Raw genomic sequence first — 23,645 nt, 5'->3', positions numbered from 1 at the left:
CTTTAAAGACCACAAAAAATATCAACGAAAGGCACAAATCTTGCTTGGCAAATTTGCACTTCACAATGGCACTTTTCATTGGAAAATACAACTAAAAAGTGCTTTAGATGCACATGTTCCAAGTTATAATGTCGTATACATTTTAGTGGGAACACGAACAACCATGCTCTTCTTGGCCACCACTCAAAGCCAACTTGTAACTGCGTTCCCAAGTATCTGTGGGAGCAGCTTGTGCATGAGGTATATGACGAGGATGTTTCTCTCTCTTGTCACCCCTTACCTGCTTAAGTGCATGCTTAAGTGCAGGCAGCAAAGCTTCCATGCACTCCGCGACTGCATTTGGATTGCCTGGCATATTGATGATCTGAAAACATTGTGAAACATACATAAGGGACTCATATAACAAGGAGAAGCAGTTAGAAGCTCCAGGAAAAGCAAAATATTTCTAACCAATGAAGGGATACAATTAAATCTTTTGTGCCAATTAGAGATAGATGCACTTTCTTTACATAGAAGGAACTTATAATTTAGTTCGCACTTGGCTCTCCTGGTAAAGGAAGAAAATCTGCAAGTCAACTCACTAAATGTTGCAAATTAGCCTAGCCTCTCTTCTCTTCTTGACACTTAGATGGCGTGCCTCACATTCTCAAGTCAGTCCACTTCCTAACAGGTAGAAAGCCATATCATTTAGCAGTTTAACCTTGCAGGCATCAACCTGCAGTCTCCAGTATTAAGGGTTTAACATGAATTGGACAAAAGAGAATATCCTAACGATGCCAGGATATCTTTAAGGAAAAAACAGCAGCAAAAGTTGAGAGAAGGAGCTTTCTCATACACTGACAAACAACATTTGGATTTGGTGAAGTCTAATAATATTCAACCACCAACACTTACTTCCAATGAACTCAAGTGTTTTGAAAAGGAAAATAGTTTAAGTTGAATACGAAAACAACTTGCATCTTGAGATGAGATTCACTATCAACTCGAAGTACTTTCTCATCCTTAACTACCTTAAACTATCATGGAGTCGCAGACCAGTCCAACTGCAAAAGAAAAAGAACGAAAAGCAAATAAAGGGAACTACTATCTACATCCATCACTGGCTTCCTGTTGGGATCCCACATCGGTGGGATAAGGGGTTCTTGGTCTCCTTGTATATCTTGGACAATCCTCCTATCATCAGTTAACTTTTGGGATTGAGTTAGATCAAGGTCCATTTCTTTACTATGGTATCATAATAGACAAAGGTCTTAAGATCAAATCTCTCCACCACCCATTATCAAAAAGAATTTTCACGTGTTTGGCCCATGAAATTAAAAACCAAGCCTAAACGTGAGGAGACGTGTTGAGAATATAACTAAGCAATAAAATTGTGCTCTCTTTAACAACTTAAACTTTTTAGATGAGATGATCACACACTTCAATATGGTATCAGAATCGGGTCCATCCCAATTCATTGTTTATTCGATGTGGGAGTCTTACATTGTCACAAGCTCAAGATGTACAGTTCTGGGTGTAATGGGGTGTTGAATCCCACATCAGTGGGCTTAGGGAATTAGGTCTCTTTATAAGATCTTGGGCAATCCTCATCTCTGGAGCTAGATTTCGGGGTTGAGTTGGGACCAAAATCCATTTTTTAACATGGTATTAGAGCAAAGAAGAGGTCTTGGGATCAAATCTCACAGTCATCCATTATCAAAAAGAATTTCCACGTTCTTAGCTGTGAAAAAAAAAACCAGGCCCACACGTGGTGGCTTTTAGCTTATTTTTGAACTTTTTCCAGCTTTATGTCTTTCCCAAACACCTCCAAAAATAAAAGGGTTTAAAAGTCAAAAGATACTTAAAATAAGTCAATTCAAACACCCACTAAGTTATAAAAGTGTGATCTCTCTGCCAGCTTATGATTTTAGATGAGATGGTCACACACTTTAACACTTTAAAATTTCCACTAGTTGTAATTTTACATTGAAGATTATTAATGATTCTCTATCCCGTTTCTTTCAACTATGGAAGTGTAATCAGAAGTGTGACACCTGTTGCCGGAGGTAAAACATGAATGTACAGCAAAACCAACACACAGATAAAAATAGAGATTATTGGATTAGGGAGAGAAGATGCATAAATTGATGAAAATACAACTACAGTTCTGACACTTTACACTCAGTTCGACTTGCAAAGCAAAGGACTTTGGTAAAAATGAAAGATGAACCATAGTTTTAAAACTCAACACTCAGATTCGACTTCCTAAGCAAAGGCGTTCAGTCAAATGGAAGACTAAGATTACAAAGACAGAACCTTTGCTAGTAACCCAATATCTTGTCCCTATATAAAAGATCCTATCATAACTCAACTGATGAAACACATCCCTAGTTTTGAGTTAAACTCAAATGATAAAAAAATGACTAGAGTAAAGACTGAAACAGGGTCAAGACCTATAAAAATAATTGAAACCTCTTCAGCTCAATAATTTGGACTTGCTCAAAATAGGTGTTAGGAGAAATATACACAGAAACTTCACATAAACTTGCAGCAGAACTGTTCTAGCTCTAAGATTTAAGTTTTACATATTAATCCGAGTAATTATAGCACAATGTGCTTGTGAAAATGTATGCTTAGCTCAGTATGTCAACTCAGTGACAGTGTAATTCAACTCAAAGTGCAAGCTTGTACAAATTTAATTATCTTTTTAGTTTAGTCAAGGTAATTAGGTCTTACTGTAATAGTTGTCTGAAGTTCTAAAACCACAAATGCCTTCCCTTTGTGTCAGTCGAGCACAATTTTAAGTTGAGCTTATCAACAATATGAGGAAACTTTCGGCTGATTCATGTGGGTGGTTTGGTGGTGCATGATAGTAAACATACAATATTTGGACTTCTGGCCTTACCAATGTTGATCCTCTTATTCCAGCTGCTGCACGTGAGAGCATTGCAGAAGGCGTAACCTATGTGAAGTAAGATGCATGATTGTTAGTCCACCATAAAGGCAAAATATTATAGCCACCTTACATAAACATGCAAAATTCTAGAGCTGCCTTATGTGAACATGCAAAAGTTTCAACCACCAGATAACTGATTAAGAAAATAAAGAAATCATGCTGAAGATTAAATATCTGATGTTATCAAAAGAAGACACTTCATTAGGTGTTTGACAATACACATCTATTGTTGTTAGGTCACCATAAAGACAAACAGAAAATCACTTGGTTGACTTGAATTCTCTAGTTCATTTTAATACTTGAAGAAAAGTTACTGCTTGAGATACTTTTCTTGGTGGGCAGGGTGCAGTTTGGGACACGGCTCTTTTCGAGCCAGGACAAAGTCAGCTTTCAGCTTCTCTCCCTTTTATTTTATTTATAAACTTTTTTGGATAACGGTGGTGTCGGGACTGGACCAACTTACAGGCACCTCAACTATCCACCTAGCTTAGGAAAAATAGGAAAAACTCAAGTAAATTTTTTGCCTATGTTGGATTTAAACTCTAATCTTCCATGGTCTTAATTCTAATTTCATCAACCTCAAGGGTAAACCCATGTTTGGTCAACTTTCAAGATTACTCATACAAATTTTGGTATTTAAGTTTTGAATATGCTTAGGAAATAGATTTATCTTTTCCCCCCACTTTTTCAATAGAGCTGCACTGTGAATAATAACATGGGCATGTGATTTTACACCTAGTTCTATTTTTCATTCTTTGTTCGACAACCCACAGTTTCAGCAATCAACTAGATGAAGGTTATACAGACAAGGGTGTCTAAAATATCTGCCAAACTTTAGCACCTGTAATACATATATAGTGACATGAGAACTTTAATACAGTACCTTCAAACTTTCTCGCATCATAACATAGAGAAGACCGGGTGTTTCTTTCTGTATCATACTTTTGGTAGCTTCAGGGGTCACATCCCTTGGGGTACAGCCAGTCCCACCTGACTCATCCAGTAAAAGTATGAGAGAAACAAGAAGAATAACGAAGGTTCTAGATGACAACTTTGTGTTCTGAAAGAGCCATTTCAGCAGAAAAATAAAATAAAATAGACTTATTGCTACTCCAGCCATAGTAGTGAATGAAAAACAGCAAGTCATTCATAAAATATTTTATTGCTTGACAAAGAAATGGACCATGGCCATAACAACTAACATACCAAGGGTAAGAATAAGATCTACTTTGTCAACGTCACTCCACTTCTGCAACATGTCTTTAATCTTTTGCACATCATCTGGCACAACAGCTGTTGCAACTACGCTTGTCCCTCCTAGTCTTTCTGATGATGAATTGACGACAGAAACTGCCCTTGGACCACTGCAAGGTCATATAGCATAAAGAATCTCAGATCATATAATAATCAAGAAAGGGAAGATTTTTTTTAATGGGCCTAGCATTCCATGGGAGCACGAAATTATCAAGTGGCCATGTAAATTCAATCCAAGGTGAAAACAGTGTTAACGCAGAGAAAAGAAAGAGGGAAAACAAAAACAATGAAAGTAATCAGCCTATGCTAAACTCAAAATAGAATATCTAAACATTTGACAAAATGTTCACTTGCAGATGAGACATTTTAAGAGGAAAACAATAGAAATATCGGCCTATCTAATCAATTGTACAATGGTAGTTCTCTTATCCATGTGAAAACCATGCAAAAAATAGAAACAATACAGAAATGGGGCTAGAAGGAGAAAGAAAGTAAACCTGCCCGCTGCAGAGTTTCAACTTGTCAAATAATGACTACCATCCTCCCAGTTCTTTTATCACTTAGGCATTTAGGATGGTAAATTTTGCCTCTTCTGAAAGCACTTAGTGACATGATCCTAATTACTGATACATGATCCATTCAAACACCAAGAAATATGAAGTAGTCTGTGTACTCGATGGAATATGTAGCAAAGAGTCTGTGTACTCACATGTTCCACTTTTATACGGAGTAATATCAGATTTGCCACTTTTCCTTTTGCATCACTTAAGTGACCCTTTTGGTATGATGAACCAAAAAGGTGTATCCTGATGCGACCTCTCTTTTGTAAAAAAAAAAAAAAAAAAGGGGGGGGGGGGGGGGGGGAGAGAGGGAGGAGGAGGAGGTGTATCAACTCAAGAAACAGTATAGTCATTTATAGTGGCCATGGAGGCATATAAAATAATAGTTCCACTCTTATCAATGGTTCCCGATGACTACAAAGTTTGAGGTACTTCCTCTTAAACAAAGTTAAATTTTAAATCCAAAAGCACAATAATCTAGTATTGAAGTTGTTGCTTTTCCGTTTCATTTTCTTTGTGTGTGTATGGGGGGAGGGGGGGACGCTCAGATTGAAGGAGGGAAAACAACAGTTATTTAAAGTAACCAGCCTATGATGAACTCAAAATAGAATATGTAAGCATTTGACAAAATGTTCACTTGCAGATGAGACATTTTAACTGGAAAACTAAAGAAATATCAACTGCTCTAATCAATTGAACAATGCTAGTTCTCTTATCTATGCACAAACCAACCAAAAAATAGCAAGAATAAGGAAGTAGAGGTAGAAGGAGAAAGAAAGTAAACATGCCCACTGCAGAGTTTCAACTTATCAAATAATGACTACCATCCTCCCAGTTTTTTTATCATTTAGGCATTTAGAATGGTAAAGTTTGCCTCCTTTGGAAGCAGTAAAGTGATATGATCCTAATTAATGATACATGAGCCATTCAAACATCAAGTAATATGAAGTAGCTTAATATACGTAGCAAAGAGTCTGTGTACTCACATGTTCCACTTTTACATGGAGTAATATCAGATTTGCCACTTCTCCTTTTGCACCACTAAAGTGACCCTTTTGGAATGACGAACCAAAAAGGTGTATCCTGATGCGACCTCTCTTTGTAAAAAAGGTGGGGGGAGGGAGGTGTATCTTGATGCATCTCTTTCAATTCCAAGAATTGAAAACTGATGTGTCGGTTGCACCGTCATGTCTCAGACAAGGAGTGGTAAACTCAAGAAAAAGCATAGTCATTTATAGTGGCCACAGAGACGAATGAAATAATAGTTCAACTCTTATCAATGGTTGCCAATTACTACAAAATTTGAGGTACTTCCTCTTTTCTTGCAAATAGTTAGAACTTAGAGGTAACATCTTTTCTGAGTAACTTTCAGTTAAACAAAGTTAAAATTTTAAATCCAAAAGCACTATAATCCAGGTGATGAAGCTTTTGCTTTTCTGTTTTATTTTCTTGTGGGGGGCTTAGATTGAAGATCATTATGAAGGTTGAAAAGCATGTCACTCCTTGTTAGACGGCCAGTTGTGGAGAATCCCCTAGTGGATGGAGAAATAAGGAGTGTCTCAAAGAATGAAAAGAGGAAAAACAAAAATTATTTAACGTAACCAGCCTATGATGAACTCAAAATAGAATATCTAAGCATTTGACAAAATGTTCACTTGCAGATGAGACATTTTAACCGGAAAACTAAAGAAATATCAGCCGATCTAATCAATTGTACAATGCTAGTTCCCTTATTCATGCGAAAACCAAGGAAACAATAGAAAGAACACAGAGGTAGAGCTAGAAGGAGAAAGAAAGTAAACATTCCCACTCCAGAGTTCAACCTGTCAAAGAATAACTACTATCCTCCCAGTTCTTTTATCATTTAGGTATTTAGGATAGTAAATTTTGCCTCTTCTGGAAGCACTAGAGCAATATGATCCTAATTAACTATATATGAGCCATTCAAACACCAAATAATATGAAGTAGCTTTATATATGTAGCAAAGAGTCTCTGTACTCGCATGTTTCACTTTTACACAGAGTTATATCAGATATGCCACTTTTACTTTCGCATCACTAAAGTGACCTTTTTGGAATGACGAACCAAAAAGGTGTATCCTGATGCGACCTCTCTTTATAAAAAAGGTGGGAGAAAGGGAGGTGTATCCCGATGCATCTCTTTCAATTCCAAGAACTGAGAACTGATGTGTCAGTTGCACCGTCATGTCTCAGACAAGGAGTGGTAAACTCAAGTAATAGTATAGTAATTGATGGTGGCCATGGAGGCAAATGAAATAAAAGCTAGACTCTTATCAACGTTTGACTACAAAGTTTGAGGTACTTCCTCTTTTCTTGCACACAGTTAGAGGTACCATCTTTCCTGAGTAATTTTCAGTTAAACAAGATTAAAAATTCAAATCCAAACGCACTATAATCTAGGAGATGAAGCATTTTCTTTGTGTGTGTGTGGCGGGGGGGGGGGGGGGGGGGGGGGTTCATTATGAAGGTTGAAAAACATGTCACTCCTCGTTAGACGGTTAGCTGTGAAGAATTCCCAAGTCGGTGGAGAAATGAGGAGTCACTGATGGTCTTCACGATGACCACTCTATGCATCTCAATCATAAACGAAGTTGGTTTCAAATTAGATTTAAAAATGACCATCCAAGAACAACTCAGGATGTGCTTTCTTAAAGAATTTACTGGTTAACATATAAGAACATGCCAAAATGGTCTTAATGCCATCTTTCTATCTCAAGACAACCAATCTAAGCACATCAATGAGAAATGATATGGGATATGCATGTCATTAACAAATTACTAGCTAACAAGATATGGCATGCAAAATGGAAGTAATGCACTCTTTCCTCTAAATTGTCAGCATGAATGCAGAAGAATAAGAAAATAGTGAACTAGAAAAATAAGCAGAAGAAAGAAAGGAGAAAAGAGAAGTGCCCCCGATAACAGGACATTATGAAACATTGGTATATATGGAACATAAGTTCAAAACAACGGAGCAACTTGGTACAAATGGCAAAAATAGAAGAGAAGCAGCTTCCTACTTAGAAATTACCTGCGATCAGGTCCCAATCCTGTGGCAACAGTATCACTTACTGTAAGAATAGCTACCTTAAATTCAGATACTTCAGAACTGCCAGCATCCACAGCTGCTAGCTTATGTTCTTGTTGGGTGCTACTTAAGTCTGTCAATTGCAGATTCTTGCTTCCAGGGAAATTACTTATATCAGAAATTAGAATTGCAGACACTGAAGCACCAGCAGACACTGAAGTTTCTGAAGCCGGAAGCTCTAACAAAGCATTGGCTGACTTCATACTCAGAAGTCGACTGCTAATTTGATGACCTGTACTCTCAGCTATGAACCTGTAAATCATAAAGGAGGAAAAGAAGCTTTTGATGCCATTCTCTGAAACAATCTGCTAATAGAGCATGAATGTGGTATTATACTTGATTTAATATTGGGTCTTCATACTCCTGAGTTCCCTTCAATGATCGATTACTAAATCTAATTACCTTAATTAATAAAAGTTTGCCTCATAGCAGATTCAAAGAAAAACAGTTCTTCAGAAAAACATTTTACTCGAAAACCTATAATATCATGAAGATGAATTGGGATTGCCTGCCAGTAACTAGATTAGCTTAGGTCCCTCATTGCGGTATATTCATAGTTTTCACCCTGCAACATATGCAAATTACCTTCTCTTTCACGTTCCTCTTGGACACCTTCAACTTGGCCCCTCTTCCCTCAAAACAAAATATCAATCAACTGCTCTACTTGGGGTTTGACTAAATGAATCTTCTATAAGGCGATTCAGACCCATTTGATTCCCAATAACAAATAAATTATCTTATAGGCAAACTAGGAGTAATATAAAACTGGAGGTTCTCTAAATCTCACATCTCGTCCCTACCTCGAAATACAAGTCTTTAAGCTATGCTACTTGGATACAGTCCCGCAATATCCCATTTCACGATTTATAGAGTTACATTAGAATCCATCCCTAACACATTTTGAGAAAGCTAGGATTTTACAGGCGAAACAGCGAAAGAAGCAAAAAATGCACAATCTAGTGATCTACGAACCTTGTTATATGAAAAGTAAATGTAGGGAGGCACAAAATCATATCGTTACAAATACGTCAAATTATGGGGTAATTGAAATATTGTACATTCAAGACCACAGAGCAAAGTAAAAAGAATAGCATCCACATCAACAACAACAACAACAACAACCCAGTGAAAGCATCCACATCAACTGATTTTTAATTTACTGAATAAGCTCATATATCAAGCATTTCCACCATTTGCAATATGTGATACATCAGACAAAGTGTAAACAAGAAGGGAGCTTCTTAGATTAAAAACCCAAGAGAACCAGCATCTATGACACCAGTAAGTGCATTTGGAAAACGATATGAACTACTGAACTTCAAAAATTCACCCTTGAAGGATTATAGTTGGATGGAACTGCATGTTCTGAACGAAAGAGAAATATAAACAGAAAATACAACGCTTACCCTTGATAACCCGACCCATCATTCAACTGCCAGGAGATAATAGCTCGATGGAATTCTGAACGGTGAGATTCTGTCTTTACTGAATGCTTTAGACGAGCTTGCACTCTACAATTGTTAGAAATGGATACTGCTTTACCGAGATTGGACAGTTATAAATCAACCAAAAGTTGAATAGAAAAAGGATTGAGGGGCTAGAGAGAGAAGAAAACTTCTTCTGTCAACTCAAGGCAACCTTGGAAGATGTGGGTTCGCCCACCCAGAGAGGCGCCTAATGGCTGGAACCACAAAGAGATGGAAACAGACCAAACAGCTCACAGGATTTCCAGGTAGCCCAAATGCAAGAATCTTACTAGAAGTCCTGTCAGATGATATGGGAAGGATCTCAGCAAATGTCAGAGGCTTTCCTGGTTTCATGAGAACCTGATTTGTAAAGAATGTCAGTAAGTAATTATTTTCTAAATTTATAGGCACAAGATGTGTGTCGATACAAACAAGAAACACCAAGAGATATATATATGTACAAACTCCCAGCTGAATCTATAAACATACACAGGGAGCATTACCTTATAATAATATAAGCTTCCAAAATTTATATACATATATTGCCAGCATTACCTTCTGAAATAATACTCTCCCTTTCTTTTGAAGTAAAGGCTTCACAAAATCCCGGTCTCCCATGGAAACACCTCCAGAGGAGAGAAGGATGTCAATTCCAGAAGCAAATGCATTGTCTAATATCCTCTCAATCTCCTGCTCATCGTCACGAGCAATACCAAGATCAAGAACTTTGCACTGATGCTGTGTTGCAGCAGTTAGGATCATTGCACGGTTGGAGTCCCTGATCTGCTTATGATAAATTGAAATTAAGTAAATTACACCAGAGAAGAATGTATGCACCTAATATGGTGTTTGGTTTGCAATTTAGAAACCCAAGGTAGACCTAAAATCACATAGAAAGAAGTCGCATCAAAAGACTTACAATCTCTTAGAATCCATGCACACTTAGCGAAACAGGATACAATGGAAGAAAAAAGTCTATAGAGGTGATACTAAATACTTGGGAATATGTTTAATCATGTTAGTACGTTTACTTTGGGTCATGTGTGTTCTAGGAGCCTTTTATTCCTCAAAGATATATATGCTAAGACGGCAGCTTTTAAACACTTATATGTCGAGTTAGGGGGAAAAGGTGGGGATAAGAGATTGTATAGGCTCGCCAAAGCGAGAGAGAGAAAAGCTCGCGATTTGGATCTAATAAAGTGCATCAAGAACGAGGAAGGTGAAGTGTTAGTGGATGAGACCTCTATCAAGCAAAGGTGGCAAGCTTACTTCCGCAGACTCTTAAATGAAAAAGGAGATGGAGACATTGTACTGGGTGATTTGGTGCACTCTCATAGTCTTCGGGACTATGGGTACTGCAGGTGTTTTAGGGTTGAGGAGGTTAGATGTTCTATTAGCAGGATGAGGAGGGGGAGAGCGACTGGGCCCGATGAGATTCCGGTGGACTTTTGGAAGAGTATTGCCAAGACAGGTTTGGAGTGGTTGACTAGGTTGTTTAATGTTATTTTGAAGAAAGCTAAGATGCCCGATGAATAGAAGTGGAGTACTATGGTTCCATTGTAGAAGAACAAGAGTGATAATCAAAACTGTAATAATTACAGGGGTATCAAATTGCTAAGCCACACAATGAAGATATGGGAAAGAGTGGTGGAGTTGAGGGTGAGGAAAGGAGTGTCAATCTCAGAGAATCAGTTCGGATTCATGCCGGGGTGGTCGACCACTGAAGCAATCCATCTTATGCGGAGACTAGTGTAGAAATTTAGAGAAAGAAAAAGGGATCTTCATATGGTGTTAATTGATCTTGAAAAGGCTTATGACAAAGTTCTGAGGGATGTTCTCTGGAGGTGTCTGGAGGCTAAAGGTGTCCCGATGGTGTATATTAGGACGATAAAGGACATGTATGATGGAGCTAAGACTAGGGTTAGGACGATGGGAGGTGACTTAGAGCATTTTCCTATTGAGATAGGACTACATCAGGGATCTGTACTGAGTCCTTTTCTTTTTGCCTTGGTGATGGATGAGCTGGCACGGTCTATTCAAGAAAAGGTTCCATGGTATATGCTATTTGCGGACGACATAGTTTTGATTGATGAGACTCGGGACAGAGTTAATGATAGACGGGAGGTTTGGAGACAAACTCTGGAGTCCAAAGGATTCAGATTGAGCAAGACCAAAACTAAATACTTGGAATACGAATTCAGTGTTGCGATGGATGAAGAGGACATGAAATTGAGGCTTGCCACTCAACTTATCCCCAAGACAGAAAGCTTTAAATATCTTGGATCCATCATCCAGAGCAGTGGGGACATCAACGAGGATGTCACGCATCGCATTGGGGCAGCGTGGATGAAATGGAGGCTTGCCTCTGGAGTCCTGTGTGATAAGAAGGCACCACCTAAACTTAAAAGTAAGTTCTACAGAATGGTGGTTAGACCAGCGTTGTTATACGGAGTAGAGTGCTGGGCAGTAAAGAACTCTTATGTTCAGAAGATGTAAGTTGTGGAGATGAGGATGTTGAGATGGATGTGTGGACACACTAGGAGTGATAAGATTAGGAATGAGGTTACTCGGGAGAAAGTGGGAGTGGCCTCTGTGGAAGACAAAATGAGAGAAGCGAGACTCAGATGGTTTGGGCATGTGCAGAGGAGGGGTATCGACGCCCCAGTTAGGAGGTGCGAGCAATTGGATTTGGGGGTTGACTGAAAAAGTATTGGGAAGAGGTGATTAGACAAGATATGGTGCTACTCCATATCACCGAGGACATGACCTTAGATAGAAAGGAATAGAGGTCGCGGATTAGGGTAGAAGGCTAGTAGGGATAGAATGGTATCTTGTCTTGTGTCGGTTTAGGGTTGGTCGTAGGTCTAGGCGTGCCATTATAGTTATGTTGTTATTGTCTTTAATTATCACATTACTTTGCTCTCATTATTGTTCTTGTATTGTAAAATTTGCATCATTTTTTTTGTCATTATGCTATATATATTGTTTTTCTCTCTTACTTGGGGCTGTGACTTTAGAGCCGAGGGTCTTTTGGAAACAGTCTTTCTATCTCCATGAGTTAGTGGTAAGGTCTGCGTACATCCTACCCTCCCCAGACCCCACTAGTGGGATTTCACTGCGTATGCTGTTGTTGTTGTTGTTATATTGACTGATGATGAGCTTAATTATGGAGCGGCATTAGCATTGAGGATTCATATAGCTGACCGCAATTTGATTGGGGATTGAGGCATAATTGTTATATTACATTTGTTGATACAACAAAGGTCTCCCTATTCTTAATCCTATGTAGAGTCAATCTTTGTTAAATGGAACAAACCAAGCAACAACGTTTGAAGAAAATCTATTTCGAGTGATAATTATTAGAAGGGACATTTGCATATACTTGTATCAAGATATTATATTTGTTGAATATAATAGGCCATATTCACATATTCAAGCAATAACAGTGTCATACACTAGACCTGCCAAACACTTAATATATTTCCTATATCATAGAAGTTCTAAACAAGGAGTCCAAAATATGATACATAAGTACCTGTAGGTAATTCACAATATATATTCACGGATTCTAGCAATAAAATTGGCATTCATTAGAACTGAACTCTTTTATATCTCTCACGTCATAATAAGATTAGGATGGTTAAAATAAGGTGGGAGTGATATACAATATGAAGTAACCTACAGAGTCAAAGCAAGTCTAAAGCCCAATATACAACAACAACAAACCCAATATAGTCCCACCATGTGGGGTCTGGAGAGGGTAGAGTGTACGCAGACCTAACCCCCACCTTAAAAGGTAGGGCGGCTGTTTCCGAAAGACCCTCGGCTTAAGAAAGAAGAACAAGGGAGGAGAAACAAGAAAAACAAGACATAGGTCAGTAGAGCCAGGCATATAGCAAACAATATAAAAATATGAATAATGAGAGCGATAAAGTCAGGGTAGGAAAGATCGGGGATAAAGAAGCATTAACTACTATAGATAAAATAGGATACCCAAAGTAGACTAGGCCAACTAATATAAGCAGTAATCTCATGCAAAAATCATATGTTAATAAACAAATGAGCGCGACTACGACTACTATGGAGAAAAGATAGGCCACCTAGCCCACTACCTTAGTCTGAGTCCTCCATAGCTTCCTATCTAAGGTCATGTCCTCGGTGAGCTGCAACTGTGCCATATCATGTCTAATCACCTCTTCCCCATACTTCTTCGGCCTCCCTTTGCCCCTCCTGAAACCGTCCATAGCCAACCTCTCGCACCTCCGCACTGGAGCATCTGTGTCTCTCCTCTTCACATGCCCAAACCATCTCAGTCTCGCTTCCCGCATCTTGTCCTCCACCGATGCCACTCCCACCTTGTCTCGGATATCTTCATTCCTAATTCTATCCATCCTAGTGTGCCCACACATCCACCGCAGCATTCGCATTTCCGCGACTTTCATCTTCTGAACATGAAGTTTCTTGATTTGCCAACACTCCACCCCGTACAATAGAGTCGGTCTAACCACCACTTTGTAGAACTTGCCTTTGAGTTTTGGTGGCACTTTCTTGTCACACAGCACTCCGGAGGCGAGCCTCCATTTCATCCACCCTGCACCGATACGGTGTGAAACATCGTCGTTGATATCCCCATCTTCCTGTATAACAGACCCAAGGTACTTGAAGCTTCTTTTCTTTTGAATGGCTTGGGTACCAAGCCTCACTTCCCCGTCAGCCTCACGCGGCAGGCCACTGAAACTGCACTCCAAGTATTCTGTCTTGGTCCTACTCAATTTAAATCCTTTAGACTCCAACGTCTGTCTCCAGCCCTCCAGCTTGTCGTTAACTCTGTTGTGAGTCTCGTCAATCAGGACTATGTCATCCGCGAACAACATACACCAAGGCACCTCACCTTGTATTTGTCTTGTCAATTGATCCATCACAAGGGCGAATAGAAACGGGCTAAGAGTCGATCCCTGGTGCAACCCCATCGTAACAGGAAAGTGCTCCGAGTCCCCTCCTACCGCCCTTACCCTAGTCTTAGCTCCATCATACATGTCTTTAATCGCTCTAATGTACGCCACAGGTATACATTTCGCCTCCAAGCATCTCCGTAGGACCTCTCTTGGAACTTTGTCATAGGCCTTTTCTAGGTCAATGAATATCATGTGTAAGTCCCTTTTTCGCTCCCTATACTGCTCCACCAATCTCCTTAAAATATGAATGGCTTCTGTAGTCGAGCGCCCCGGCATGAATCCAAACTGGTTCTCTGAAATAGACACACTACTCCGCACCCTCATTTCTATCACCCTTTCCCACACTTTCATAGTGTGACTTAGCAGCTTGATACCTCTATAGTTGGTGCAGCTTTGAATGTCTCCCTTGTTCTTGTACATGGGAATGATTGTACTCCACCTTCATTCTTCCGGCATCTTTGATGTCCTGAAAATGACATTAAATAGCGCAGTCAGCCACTCCAATCCTACCCTACCTGCATTCTTCCAAAATTCCCCAGGGATCTCGTCAGGTCCGGTCGCTTTTCCCCTGCTTATCCTACGAACAGCTCCCTTAACCTCCTCAACCTTTATTCTCCTACAATACCCAAAGTCGCGACACCTATCCAAGTCTCCCACCACAAAGTCTCTGTCCCCTCCTTCGTTCAAGAGTTCGTGAAAGTATGACTGCCATCTCTGTCTAATGCGGGATTCCTGTACCAGTACTTGACCATCCTCGTCCTTGATGTACTTCACTTGATCCAAGTCGCGTGCCTTCCTCTCTCTCGCCTTGGCAAGCTTAAATAGCTTCTTATCCCCGCCTTTTTCCTCTAGTTCTGCATAAAGGCGTTCAAAGGCTGCCGTTTTAGCCGCCGAAACTGCCATCTTCGCCTCCTTATTCGCCATCTTATACTTTTTCCTGTTCGTTCGCTTCTCTTCATCATCCTTGCTATCTACCAACTTTACATATGCCTGCTTCTTTGCTTCTACCTTTCCCTGGACTTCTCCATTCCACCACCAATCCCCTCGGTGCCCACCATGGCGGCCTCGTGAGACCCCCAGCACCTCTCTAGCTGTTTCCCTAATGCAGTTGGCCGTCCTATCCCAAATACTGTTCGCCTCCCCCCTACTATCCCACGCCCCCATAGCCATCAACTTCTCCCCCATCTCTAGGGCACTAGAAGGAGTCAAACGACCCCACCTAATCCTCGGTCGGTCATCCACGACCCTCTTCTTCTTCTTCTTTCTTATCTCCAAGTCCATGACCAATAGTTTATGTTGGGTCGTAAGATTCTCACTTGGTATGACCTTGCAGTCCTTACAGAGGCTTTTATCATCTTTTCTAAGGAGCCAGAAGTCTATTTGCGTCGCCGCCCTCGAGCTACGAAAGGTTACCAAATACTCCTCCTTCTTTGGGAAACTCGAGTTGGCCACCCTTAAACCAAAAGCTTTTGCGAAATCCAGGAGTGAGGCTCCTCCACTATTCCTGCACCCGAAGTCAAATCCTCCATGCACCTCGTCATAGCCCGTCGAAACAGACCCAATGTGCCCATTGAAATCTCCTCCTATGAATAGCTTCTCAGTAGGCGGTATACTGACCACCACTTCGTCCAAGTCCTCCCAAAAGCGCTTTTTTGTCTCCTCGTCCAACCCCACTTGCGGCGCATAGGCACTAATAATGTTCAAGGTGAGCCCTCCAACGACTAACTTAATCGTCATCATCCTATCATTGGTCCTCCTAACCTCTACCACCTGATCTCTAAGCTCGCTATCTACTAAGATCCCTACTCCATTCTTAAACCTCGACTTGCCCGAAAACCAAAGTTTGTACCCATCTACCTCCTTAGCTTTAGGTCCTACCCATTTAGTCTCTTGGACGCAAGCTATATTAATCTTCCTCTTCTTAAGAATCTTAACTAACTCTATGGACTTTCCCGATAAGGTCCCAATATTCCAAGACCCTACTCTCAATCTAGAAGCTCCCTCAGCCCCCTTAGCCCTCCCAACCCTGGCCCTCGATCCCAACCGAGAACATGACCCTAGTCTACCATCGCTCACTAAAGCCAGAAAAGCAGAAATACGCTACTGAAAGGTTACTCTCAGATAAACGGACGATCAATAGTATAGCACAAGTTAGCAATTGTTTAATAACAGTGAGACTGTTACTTAAATTGGCACTGCAATAAATATTTATAGGCTAAAATATCGGAAATGGGCTATTGGAGGTACCAACTCCAAGTAAGTAAAACCTGTTCACTGTCGAAACACTGTTCACTGTCGGAAAACCACTGTTCACCGACGTAGCACTGTTCACTCGCCGGAAAACTGGATACAAATATATGGTCAGCCTCGGAATGCAGAGGCGACCACCCTGGGAGAAAAAACGGAGCCGAAAAATGGCCGAAAACTGCCACACGCGCCGGCGCGTGCAGCGCGTGGCGTCGCAGATCTGCGGGTTCTGGCGGCGCGTGACGGCGCGTGGCTGAGCAGATCTCAGAGGAGCTAACTGGGGTTTGCTCGCCTGAGTGCTCCGCACCTCGTGGTGTTGTTGGTTTTGGCAGCAGGCGCAGAAAAATTGAAGAGAGAGAGAGAGAGAGAGCGCAGAGAGAACTAGCCGTTACAGAAATACGAACTAAATTCGACACCCAATAATATATTCTCAAATTGAAATCATAGAAATTTGAATGTTCAAGACTATACATGATTGGACAAGATCAACTTATCGCGATTAAGAAAAGGCAAGCCTAGAATCACATGAAGGGAAGTTGTCTCAAAAGACCTCTAATCTTGCAATCAATTTGAATTTAGCAAAGAATAGAAAATAACGGAAACTAATGATTCATACAGGCAATATCAACTGGTTGCAATAAAGGCTCAATTGTTGTTGTTACACTAAAATTAGATCCAACGTGTGACAAAGTTTTCCTATTCTAGTCAGAGACCTGTATGTCAGTGTAAAAAAAAGATCGACTCAGAGATTCCAATTTGAGATTACACTTAATTTGCCTTGAAAGACAAATTATTTAGCATTAATGGATTGACCCGAATGTAGTGGAACTTGAAGTCAATTGATATACATTTTTTACACAAGGAATCCAGCATTGCAATGAAAACATACTACATATTGGTAGTTTGCGACAAGAATTTATGAATGATGCTAATATTTTGGCAACGATTTGCTAAAATATTGAAAATTGAATAAAGAGTTTTGATGAAGAAGAAAATTGAATAAAGATATTTCTCATGTCTGGTAAAGGATGTGCAATTATACCATGAGTCTCACCCATATTAGTTTATCGATTTTCTTTGGCATGAGAAATATAGAGGACATTGCTTTCAAGTATGTGAGAATCATGACTTATTCTCTGCAGTTTGAGTTCTTTTTAATTAACACTAGTGTTTTGGGCTTAGTAGAGAAGGAAAGATATTTTATGGAAGTGTGCTATGCTTGCTACTGTCTGGTGTATTTGGCTTGAAAGAATGCTACACTGTCCCACATAACAGTTTTCTAACCATCATAATGATGCAAGGCAACAAGATTGTTTTATAGGATAGCATTACAGGACCTTCACATGGATTCTTGTGAAATTCAATGTTTCAAGATTGCTTATGTTGATTATTCACCGTAAAAAACATAGGCTTGACCTATTCAACCACCCACAGGGGACCCTTTCACAGAGAGGTGCTTTTTGATAAAAGTATTTTTCAATTCTATTAGAGGTTCTAATAGCTTTTGGGTAGAAATAGTCTGGCAAAAATAGTGTTTGATCGAATCACATAAGTACTATGACCAAATGTTAACTTTATTGTAAAATTCCTTTTAGTGAAACTAGATACTTGGATGAAGATGCTTCTTTTAAAGTCACAAACTAATGCAGACAGAAGTGTCATTCTCATTGCAACTGAGTTGCCACAGTGAGCATCAGATAAATTTTTTAAAAAAAAGAGTATCATAGTAGCTTTCACAACCTGACCACGTTTTAATCTCCCACTTGTTGGTTCTACAAGCTCATCCCCTGTTGATAAGACACCAATTGTTGGACTAGGGTACACCTGTATATCAGCAATCCATGCAACATGATTGCACAAGGAATAGCATAGAAAAAGAGTACGAAATAAACAGACATTCTGAATAATAATATTGGAACTTCAAGGAAATAAAACAAATACCTTAACTGTGACAACACCTACTGTGGCAAGTAGACCAATTTCCGCAGCACCTAATCGCTCCCCAGATTTCAATACGATAGTACCCTGTGCAATGTCAGATCCCTGGAAAAGACAATTTTAAAGCAGTTGAAAAGGACCAACTGAGCAATCACGGTAGTAGTCATAAGAGTAAGTAATTGATAGCAATGGTTCCATTTGCAAGGCCTATAGCCTCTTTTTCTACAAGAACACCCAAATATTAAAATTTAAGCTGCTACAAGGAGAACGGTTTCTTAAATATGCTTTTATCAGAAGAAAAAAAAAAGTCTCTTAAAATATGCAGTATCCCAAAGGATATGCAGTTTATGGCTCTCAGGAGTCCATAAGGTATGCATACACCCCACCCTCCCCTGACCCCACTTGTGAAACTATACTGGGTATGTTGTTGTTGACTCTCAAGGGTCAAAAGAATTTTATGAAGATGCAGTAAGACTGACACTCAAAATCAGTGGGTTGCCATATTCGAGCAAAAGATAACAAGCCAACATGCACTATTAAGTTGTAAGCAGACTCTAGTTCAAACATGCAAAAAGACCAAAATGCCTTTCAAGCTCACTTGTCCCTCATATGGACTACCCCGGGGTGGCACATATTCTCAATAGCCACACCAATCAGCAGTAGGACAGCAATAGACTTCAGTCAGCTTAATGTATCATTAAGTCTGAGGGTACAGCTCATTGTCACACACTGTATAAATTCATTTTCATTTTTAATGACGGTGGTACGAACCAGCTTGAATCCACCTCGACTAATTCCACCAGGTACCTACTATCTCCCACCAGCAAAGGTACTGGATAACTTTGTCCACCAAGGCTTAGACAATGAGAAGAAACCACCTAGTGTTTTTTCGTCTCTGTTGGGATTTAGAGGATCTAGTTAATACAACTAATCACTTCAAAAGATAATAGCACTTACTAAACTACATGGATTCTTTTTCTGAAAATTTTCATGCCAATATAAAGTAAATTAGTTTTTGGATCACATGCCAACTAATTTCCACTACTTCATCTGTTTGGTTTAAAACTTAAACCAGTCGTTTTCGATATTTTCCTAAAAAACAAATCCGAACCAATTCCGAAACAATATTCATCAGACATATTTTCCAGAAAACTAACACCAAAAACAAACCAACAATAAAACAGTTCTGCAAACCAAACTCCATTCTACCTAGGCATAAGACATACCACCCAAGGTACAGCGTCAAGTTCTTACCACTGCACGAATATCGACTCCAGGCCTAGTTTGCTTCAATATTCGCACTCGCTTCGGTTCAGCTGAAGCAACTGAAATTGATTCAGTGTCCTCTATTTGCACAACAGCATCAGCACCATCAGGCACTGGACCTGGATAGGTGGACAGCATGGAAAAATCAATTGACAACAAAGACAGTACTAGTTGGTCGACCATCCGTCGAAAGAAATAGAGTAATCTAGCCTCTAAACCGACCAATATAGAAATTACTCCACCGAACTGGACCAGATTGATTGCTCATTATCTTCAAGGGGCTTGTGAGCTACAAGCTCCAGTTGCAATAGGTTAATAATATGTAAAGGGTTCATTTGGTTCGAGACTAATTGTGCGGACTATAACGCAGGAATTGTTGCGTGAACAATACTGTGGGGATTGTGTGCAGCAAACAATAATGTAGAAAATGTTTAGTGAGTAATAATACTTGGATTATGCATGGATTGCTTATTTTAAGTGCAGTTTTGGTCTTTAGATAATCCAACCCATGTATGCATCTTACTTTCCGAAAACATTTCATACACGGTCTAAGTCTCTGAAAAGTGAAAACACTTCATATCGGTCACACGAATGCATCTTACTTTTTGTTGAGATAAAGCTGGAGTATCTTGGCACCTGGTGAAGGATTATTAGTGTTATTAGTCACACATTTTAGACGGAGTTGGACCAGCAATGAAGTCAGAATAACGTTGCTACTGATTAGTTATGCCTCCCTAACTCGAGTTGTATGCTCGCGTAAGACAGTCTAAGCAACTTTCTCCATTAGGTTTAACCCCAGCAGAATTGAAACACACATCTGGCTATCATTAGTAGTCTCCGCTTATGAGCACTTGACTTAGTGGTGTTCGGCACATTTATTTTCGAGCTAATAGTGTCCTCCTCAAACAAAACATTATCGAGATAGGCAAAAGATGTGTGAAAATTGCCGACTACTGGAAATAAAAACGAAAGGCCAATATTCAATTCGTGACGATCATAAGTAGAAAGTTCATATTCTTTGGTCATTGATAAACAATTTGTTGGGCAATACTCAACGCAATTATTACAAAATATAGGGGTCGAGTTTGTCTAGCATAGCTGCCTTTTCCATTTTACCAATAAGTGTGTCCTATATGCAATTGGTAACAGTATTTGGAAAGCTTGCTTGTTGACCAACGTTTAGGCTAACTAGTGAAATGGAAGAGAGAAGTACCCCTTTGATTTGATTTTGTACGCCTGTTTTCCTTAAACCTCATATTTTTTTTAATTAAAAATAAAACAAACCTCAAAGGAAAAAGTACAAGCAAGGGGGCTAGACCTTACCTTACTAATCCTAAACTAGAACTAGTAGAAAAATAGAGCCTAGACTATCTCAATAAGTGACGAAGTATCCAAAGTACCTTGGCATGATATCATCTCGAGCACCTCGAACTCTCACCGGGTGCTATGGTCTTCATCACCAAAATGAGTAAACTCTCTCAAGGCAAAATGGAGAGTCGACCACCAATGGGCTATGCCTATCCTTACAATCCTATTGAGGCATGAAAAACCTCTACTAATTAACATGTATGTAAGAAATAAGAAGATGAAACAATACTCTATGATCATCACAGAGTTTACAACGCACTCTATGATAATATTACAAATGATAATTCTAAAATAGTGAAATAATAATAAAAATCAAGAATGAAGTGCCAAGCCCTTCTTCTTTTGAGCTTGTGAAATCTTCAAGGAGAGGTAGCCCAATATCCCAATAAATGATTTCACATTCTCCGAACAAGTGGACATACATATAGATTCAACATATAATTGTGACTCTTCAGACTTATATCCTAAGACAACATAAATGGTAGTAGTAAACATTGAAGCAAACTTTTAACAGGATACTTGCCCAAACCTTAACACTTCTATTGTCCTTTCAATTTCAATGGTATCAAGCCGCAACACTCACACCTTCAGAGCCTAACTATGACTGAGGATATCATGTAGTAGGACTTTAAGCTTTCATGCCTAATAAGAGTAGAGGTTTTCTAGCAAACACCAAGGCCAATTTAGATTTCACCGGACTCAACTTTATCCCTAGAGCCTCAATAAAATTGAAGTTTGGTCTGAACGTGACGTCTAACAAGTGGTTCCACCAGCATCAACCACCGACGCAGTATGTTACGATTAGATGTCAAACATCAATATTTCCCAGTAAGGATGTTTCTTTGCTTGTTTTTAGATAGAATTCTAAGTATCTTACCAAATCAACAAGAGCATATTGTCTAGGCATAAAGGTATAGAGTTTAACAATATCAATGGAACCACAATATCCGAACAAACAGACCTCCAGTAGTTACATATGCAACAGTCCCAGGGGTAACCGTCACACCAAGTGCATCATTTCCTGCTCTTGATTCTGTAATTACAGGATATTCACCAGGTCCATCAGCGGCAACAACAGCATACCCGTCCTGCAACATGTCCACCCAAAAGAAAATTAACCATACCCCTCAAAGAGGCAACGACATAAATGAAACTCTTTATCAACATGCTTATTGTTTGAGCTATTTTCTGCTTCCACCTGAAGTAACTACATAAATATCTGTTAGCCATTTCCCATTTTTCTTTCATCTTCTAAACTGCTACTTTTCTACCTCGTATCCCTCTTATCTCAAGTTTATCATGTATCGTCAATTTCCCGCCCCACCCACCCACAAAATCAAAGCCCATTGATAGTAAAAAAATTATTCCTTGAACAAGCAGACATCTATCATTTCGCGAATTTCTCTATGACCGGATAATTCATCAGCTTATCAGCTTCAGAGTGCAATTTCACCATTAGAACTTAATAAGCACAACTTCTGGAATCGCTCATGCTTTTTCAGCAAAGCAGAAAATGGTATGTAAACCTCTATTTCTCTCAAGTCTTGTTATCTTGAGCATCAAATTCTGGGAATGGTACGAGGAAAATCATAATTTAGATGTTTCCAGGACTACAACTCTCAAATCAAACAGCAGGCAACTTTAACGGTACATAAGAGTCAATTAACATCAACATATACAACATAATTTCCAATATGGAGCAATACCAACAACAACAACAACCCAGTGAAATCCCACATCGTGGGGTCTGGAGAGGGTAGAGTGTACGCAGACCTGACTCCTACCAATGTAGGACGGTTGTTTCCGAAAGACCCTCGGCTCAAAAAAAAAGCATAGAAAAAGGTCAGACAAGAATATTAGAGTAAATATGGAGCAATACCCAAATGATAAAACAGTAGATAAGTGTGAAAAAATAATACCTTTATAGATGCCGGATATGGAGGAAGAGGGTCAGGCGCAGTGATATCCTCAGCCAAAACTTTCCCTAAAACCTCATGAATAGGCAAAGTCACAGGCGGCAGCCGCTGAGCTACATTTAGCACAATCTCAAGTGCTTCTTCAACAGATATCATCTTGTTTGTGTTGATTGAGATTTGGGTTCCTCCATTTTCGCCCATTTTCGCCTTTTTTAGCTCTTCAACACTCCAATGAGTCAAATGAACTAGTACCCTTGTTTGTAGGGCGGTTCAAAACCGAGCGCTCTTATGTATAATACAACCACAAAATTGAATTATTGGCTTATTGATATTGGGTTATCGAATTAGCGGGTGCGTAATGAACTTAAATTTTATAATTAATGGCTTATCAGTGTGGGGATGGATTACTCAACTTTGTTATTGGGTAAACCGTTAACCCAATTTATTATATTTTATTATATTTTTATCCCTAAATATATAAAATATGTATGGTAATTATAATTGGGAAACTTACATAAATATACAATATTAAGAAAATATGTACCATTTATAGCAATAAAAAAATAATTTCACTGAACACTTATAATACATTTATAATACAGTTTTAATACATATTGCAGAGAACTATTTA

General features: G+C 39.4%; 1 protein-coding gene across 1 annotated transcript; it reads right to left on the bottom strand.

Moving 5' to 3' along the window:
- Positions 1–21: 21 nt before the first annotated feature.
- LOC129887643 (molybdopterin biosynthesis protein CNX1) lies at positions 22–23,267 on the bottom strand. Its single transcript, XM_055962814.1, has 13 exons — positions 23,018–23,267; positions 22,060–22,186; positions 19,719–19,849; positions 18,468–18,569; positions 18,267–18,350; positions 9,880–10,107; positions 9,497–9,684; positions 9,265–9,369; positions 7,802–8,110; positions 4,142–4,299; positions 3,819–3,925; positions 2,885–2,941; positions 22–364 (listed from the first exon to the last, which is right to left on the bottom strand). Exons 1-13 carry the CDS (start codon positions 23,213–23,215, stop codon positions 143–145), a joined length of 2,016 nt encoding a protein of 671 aa, XP_055818789.1. The 5' UTR covers positions 23,216–23,267; the 3' UTR covers positions 22–142.
- Between the last annotated feature and the right edge of the window lie 378 nt (positions 23,268–23,645).

This window comes from Solanum dulcamara, chromosome 4 (assembly GCF_947179165.1).
Source record: "Solanum dulcamara chromosome 4, daSolDulc1.2, whole genome shotgun sequence".
NCBI classification, from domain to species: domain Eukaryota; kingdom Viridiplantae; phylum Streptophyta; class Magnoliopsida; order Solanales; family Solanaceae; genus Solanum; species Solanum dulcamara.
The sequence above is the reverse complement of the archived record's forward strand: the minus strand, read 5'-3'. Positions and strand labels throughout refer to the sequence as shown.

What these genes read in the sequence shown, in the direction of transcription:
- LOC129887643 (XM_055962814.1), bottom strand. Translation starts at nt 23,215, where the DNA reads ATGGGCGAAAATGGAGGAACCCAAATCTCAATCAACACAAACAAGATG. An exon ending in TAGGTGTTGTCACAGTTAAG is followed by an intron (nt 18,351 to 18,467) that starts GTATTTGTTTTA and finishes GCTGATATACAG; the next exon opens with GTGTACCCTAGTCCAACAAT. An exon ending in GGAGATTAAAACGTGGTCAG is followed by an intron (nt 10,108 to 18,266) that starts GTTGTGAAAGCT and finishes TATCATAAGCAG; the next exon opens with ATCAGGGACTCCAACCGTGC.